This window comes from Enoplosus armatus, chromosome 21 (assembly GCF_043641665.1).
Source record: "Enoplosus armatus isolate fEnoArm2 chromosome 21, fEnoArm2.hap1, whole genome shotgun sequence".
Lineage (NCBI taxonomy): Eukaryota > Metazoa > Chordata > Actinopteri > Centrarchiformes > Enoplosidae > Enoplosus > Enoplosus armatus.
In genome coordinates, this window is record NC_092200.1 from 1,031,565 (window position 1) to 1,037,500 (window position 5,936).

Below are 5,936 nucleotides of genomic sequence, written 5' to 3' on the forward strand. Positions count from 1 at the left end.
ACTTTGTTAAAACTGTTCCCCGGAGGACTTTTCCTCTAGCGCCACCAGCAGGTTGACATTTAAACACATACCTGAGAAACTATTGACATGACATGTATTTCAGCAGGTTTTTGACGTTATATTTTTGGGGGACAGTGATATTACTGCGGCCAGGGGGCATTTCATTAGAGTATCCGACAGAGGAGCGCTTTATTGTTCCAGTTCATAGTCTCTCTCTCTCTCTCTCTCTCTCTCTGTCTCTGTCTCTCTCTCTCTGTCTCTCTCTCTCTCTCTCTCTCTGTCTCTCTCTCTCTCTCTGTCTCTCTCTCTCTCTGTCTCTCTCTCTCTCTCTGTCTCTCTCTCTCCCTCCCTCTCTCTCTCTCTTTCTGTCTCTCTCTCTGTCTCTGTCTCTCTCTCTCTCTGTCTCTCTCTCTCTCTGTGGGAGTGGTCTCCTGCAGGTCACGTGGTCTGAGCCTTTGTTGATGTGATTCAGAGGAGAAAGAACAGGAGGACAAAAAAAAGTCCCGGTCCGACCGACCCACCGACCGCATCCGTGCACCCTCCCCGGCGCTCACTCGCCCCGCTCCGGCCTGGATGCTGCTGGAAGCCCCTTCGAACCTTTACCTTGGTCTTTTTGAACGCGGCGATTCGCGGTTGTCCCCGCCGGTTTGAGTGCGAGGCAGCGGGGCTGGGGGATGGAGGCTCAGTCCGGGCTGTGAGCAGACTGGTTTTAGGGGGTGGCGGAGGTGTGGGGGGTCGGTGTGCGAAGCCCCAGGCCCTGCTTTGCTTTGTTATCCTGGGCTTCGTGTAGCAGCCCTCCTCCCGGCGAACTCATCGTGTTTTCCAGCCTATTTCTCCGCCGGTTCACCATGAAGCCTGTGTCTCTTGTCTCCTGAGAGACGCTGAAGGAGTTTTCGGAGAGAGGAGGGACACACATGGAGACCATCAGGATTTGAGGCTGTTTCTGGCTGCTGGACTTGAGTCGTCTTTTCTGCGGCGTGTTTTTCTATTGAGGATTTTTTGAAGGACGAATCCAGAAAAAGAGATTCTTTTTGTTTGTGCTTCTCTCTCTTTACCTTTTTGTCTCTCTCTCTTTGTATACCTCTCTGTTCCTTCCTTAGTTATCTCTCCGTTCCTCTCCTCTCTTCACCTCCATCTTATCTCTCTTTATCTCTACCTCTCCCCTCCGTCTCTCTCCGTCCCTCCATCTGTCCTCCATCATGGCTCCAGTGTGCCGGTTCTGGTCCTGCTGCCTGCTGGTTCTGCTGGTTCTTCCCACCGTCCGGTGCTCGTTCCCCCGCAGCGGAGGCAGCAGCAGTGCGGACTGCGGCCCCGGGAAGGCCGCCGACTGCCCAGGTGAGACGCCAACATCCTGTTTACACCTGAAGTCGTCACGGTTCGCCTCGGGTTGGTCAGTCTGAAGGTGTAGGGGGTTTCTCTGACACTCTGGCTGATTCCAGTTCCTGTTGGAGGTCAGAGGTCACAGTCATCTTTATTCATTTGACCCTCTGTGTCACCTCTTGTTGGGTGTTTCAGTGCAGCTGATCACATGATCCAGCTGTTGTCATTGACACATCTTTGTGTTACAGTTGTCATGACGACCGCGGCAGGATAAAACAGAGAGTTTGATGGAGGCTCGTGAACGCTATCTGCTACCCGAGGGTAACAGTGTGACTGCTGGGCCGCTGCATTCGCTGATGCCTCCCATCAGGCCGCTGTCACCATGACAACAGAGCCATGAGGTCAATAACAGCACCTGTACTGTGTGATCAGAGATGGTGACGAGTCAGAGGAGACTGGGGGGCTTTAACCTGCTGAAGCAGCCATGTTGAGCACTGAAGTGTGTGTGCCTCCATATTACAGCCTGTGTGTGTGTGTGTTGACCACTCCTCACTTTAACTGGGCTCTATTTTCGGGTTAATTACAGGGTGGAGAAACAGGGCGAGGTTAGCTGAAGGAGTACGCGCTGTGTGTGTGTGTGTGTGTGTGTGTGTGTGTGTGTGTGTGTGTGTGTGTGTGTGTGTGTGTGTGTGTGTGTGTGTGTTCAGCCTATGTGTACAAGTACTCATGGATACACCAACATGGAACCAGATTTGCGTGTAAACTTTAAAGTCTGGAGATACGTTCAGACTCAAAGCAGCAGTGAATGTTTCTACTAACAGGTGCTGAGAGATCTTCTTCCTCTGAGCCGTACAAACTATCCCGAATAGACTTGAAATGATTTGTTGATTAGTCGACTGACAGAAAATTTAAACTAGTTTAATAACTGATTAATCGTTCAAGTCGTTTTTTATGCAAAATAGCGAAACATTTGATGGTTTAAGCTTCTCAGACGTGAAGATTTGCTCCTTTTTCTTGACTTCAGTTATAGTAAAGTGAGTAACTTCCTGCTTTGGACTGTTGGTTACTGCAGGATCTGAATACTTCCTCCACCATCTTTGGTTTCGGAATGTTTTTTTGACATTTCATCGACCAAACGATTAATCCGTTAATCCAGAAAATAAGCAGGAGATGAATCAATAATGAAAATAATTATTAGTTGCAGCCCTGAAGTGTGTATGTACTTGTGTGTGTGTGTCAGGGTAACTGCAGCCAACAGTTCATGAGCCACAGAAAAGAAAAGAAAACCAAAGGAACCTCAAACTCAGCCTCTTCACATTATTTAATTTCTCAAACAAAATAGTACATTTTTTAGACAAATGAACTCTTGATGATGACGAGCTCCAGAATGATTCGTTAGTCTTCAGTCCAAAAGAAGAAGAAGATCTTCAAACAGTTCGCTGTAGTTCACACGCCGTCCTCCTGCAACACATGTGGATCAATCCGCTGCTGAAAATAGTCCCCAACAAATGCACTCCTTCCTCCTGAAAATATATGTTTTTATCAGGTTTTTAGCCGCGGACAGAGTAGTGACGTCAGCCTCTGACGCCGTGTTGGTTTGGGTCCAAACGTGAGATTTGTTAACAGAAAAATATCGAAGAACACCAGATTTATACGCCAACTGTTAAGGAGTTTGTTTTATTGGCCACTTAAACTTTTATATGCAGTCACATCTGTGATCTAAATCTAGACATCTGGAACTGAAATACCTCATGAAAAACTGTCTCATTTCAATCCGGTTTTGAAGGATCTAAAGGATGAAATCTTTGTGATTTCTATTTTCAGAAGATCTGAACTCTTTCTGAACACGGTCGCTCACTTTAGCTCAGCCGCAGATGTTCTCCTGTGAAGACACACCACTCTGTCATTTACACATTGTTTGGTTTCTGTTTCAGACAACTGACAAAGAGTGTGTGTGTGTGTGTGAGGACTGTCGGACACACTGATCAAAAGTACAAATGGAACAAAAAAAGAGAGATTTAACCGTTTTCCAGAAATGACCTGGAAACAGTGTGCAGGCGGTGTTTGCACACACAGCTGTCTTAGAGTGGATGCAGTGTGACAGTTTAACAGCTGATCTCAACACTTCAGGAGTCTGTTGGTGTAACATGTTCTGTTGAATGTTGTCAAACATCAACGCAGCTCCGTCCTTCCAGAGTCAGAAGTCAGACACGTGAACATACATAAATGAACTGATAGATGAAGAACTTTGCGTATATGAACAGAAGTATGAAGACGTATGCGTCCTCATACGTAATTGTCCTTTTGGTCTGGGTCTGTTTTTCCTGGTTTGGGCTTCTTGGCTCTAATTACAGGGAAAATAAAGACAATGTCCAACTGGTTCTGAGTTCATCGTGATGAATTGTTAGTGTGACAGGATGCTTTGTTGCTAGCGACATGCTGCTCAGCTTGCTCCAGAGGGCTGTGTCGAGTGTGTGAAATTCAAATTCCTATTGAAACCATTTTGTTTTCTCTTGGTAAAACAGGTCAAAGGACATCATTCATGATTGGGGTTGCTAACTAGAAGGTATTGGTGGGACTAGTGGAACCAGATATACAGTGATGGTGGTTGGACTTCTGAGATGAAGCTGATCAAGAGCCTGCACAGAGCCCTGACCCGGAAAAACAAGGAGAGAGATGATGAAGCCATTAGAGCGTGAGAGGGCGAGAGACATAGAGTGATACAGAGAGAGAGAGAAGGGTAGGCAGTCTTCGCCTCACTGATCCTCAGAGGATCAAAACGTTCTTCCACTTCAGTTAGAGGTCGATCTCCTTCACTCGCTGACTGGCCTCAGATCAGCTTCACTTTCTTCATCACCGGAGCTTCAGATAAAACACTGAATACTCCTGGCACCAGCTGATCGGGTGTTTTCACTCATGTCTTTACCGACTATGTCACAGTTCACCGAGTCCTCAGCTCCTGAAGTCCAGTTCACTATGCAGTGACACACTTTCTCACACTCAGCCAGTCGGAGGCGTTTTATGGGCCTGAGGCCGTTTGAGTGTGAAAGCTGATGTGAAACTCGGGTCTGGTTCAGAGACCTCTCTGGTCTGGTTCAGAGACCTGTCTGGTCTGGTTCAGAATGGTGGTCTGAGTCTTTTCCAGCGAGCACACTTTAATCAGTTTTTGGTCCAATTTGCCAAACTGTATCCTGTCAAATTGTTGTTCAGGTGCAGAAACACAAACAGCTTTTAGTCCCTTCTTACTTTCTGACTTTAGTTCCTGGTTTAGTTTCTGGGTCTTGTGGTTCTCCAGCTGTGACAGTCGTCTCTGTATCATGCTCACCTTTTACAAACAGCTGTGTGCAGGTTGTGTTTTGTAAATGGAGGCTTTACTCACTGTAACTCCCCACAGAGCCTCCATGACGGGGTCTCTGCAGATCTGACTGACTGTAAACAAGCTGTAATTGGTTGGCGATGCAACCAATGGCTGTCAGATGAGAAGTTAGTAACTATAGCAACTGGACATTATTGAAAAGCTGTGGCTTGTGTGTCAGGTGGGGGTTAAAATTCAGGAAGCTGAAGAGCTACAGACAGAAGAGACCTGACCTGATCCGGTCTGAAGGCGTCTCTGTTTGATCGCCTGATGAAGGATGTTTTATACCACTGTGTGTTTTAACATTTACTTCTGACCCTGTGAACTTCACACTGCTGCTGATCAGTTTCCAAATCCTGCAGCAGTTCTTTACTTTCAGGCCGACATCACTTTACTTCTATGAAGTGAAACCATAGACACTCTAAAATGCTCATGTTTGAGTTGTGTGTCTGTTAGTGTTGGTTGGTGATGTAGTTAAGAGCAAAGGTTGAACTTTGAGCTGTGTTTAAAAGAATAAGACGTTTTGTCTTTTTGTGACGTCCATATTGGCTTCTTGTTGGCCGACCACCAGGCTTTCAACAGCTGATTGATTGATTGATCAATGACATCATACGTTTGCTTGGCAGTAATTAATCAGAGCAGCACGTGAGGACATCAGGAAAACATTTTTACAAATAAGAAAAAGAGACAAACAGTCACAGTCAGGTGCTCCACCTCCAACCAGTCTCTGTGGGGAAACCCTGAACTTTAACTCTGAAGCTTCACACGTAGTTCTGAGAGTTTGAAAGTGATCTTTTCAAACTGTTTATTCTTTTAAATTCTTTTAAAGACTTTTAAAATGAGTCGACAGAGAGAAAAGTGGTCTCAGTGGAGAAGCTTTCAGCCTCACAGAGCTGCCAGCATTGACTGCAGACTCTTTCTGGATAAACAATAAATCAATGATCAAATTCATTATAGATACATTTTCTTTGATCAGTCAACTCATTACTGTAGCTGCATCATGACACAAAATGACAATAACTTTTACAAAAACATTAACGGGACTAAATGTTGACCCTGAAGGTTAGAATCGGTTTAAAATCTTCGGCAGAGGATAAACTGAACAACAGACAGAGTGGGATCCTGGGAACACAGTGTTTCCGTTATTCTGTCCACCCCCGCAGCAGGCTCTGTGTGTCAGCAGGTTGTTCTGGCTGGCTCAGCACACTGAGGTATTTACTAATTACAGGGGAGGCGGGGGTCACGACCCCTGTAATTATCA

General features: G+C 46.0%; 1 protein-coding gene across 1 annotated transcript in view; it reads left to right on the forward strand.

The window, feature by feature from the left end:
- The first annotated feature begins 1,193 nt into the window (after positions 1-1,193).
- The window catches only part of LOC139304441 (tomoregulin-1-like), an 11,403-nt gene continuing 6,660 nt past the window's right edge, over positions 1,194-5,936 (forward strand). The window contains exon 1 of the mRNA XM_070928372.1: positions 1,194-1,335. Coding sequence (XP_070784473.1) covers positions 1,200-1,335 — 136 coding nt within the window. The 5' untranslated portion in view covers positions 1,194-1,199. The remainder of the gene's footprint in view (positions 1,336-5,936) is intronic.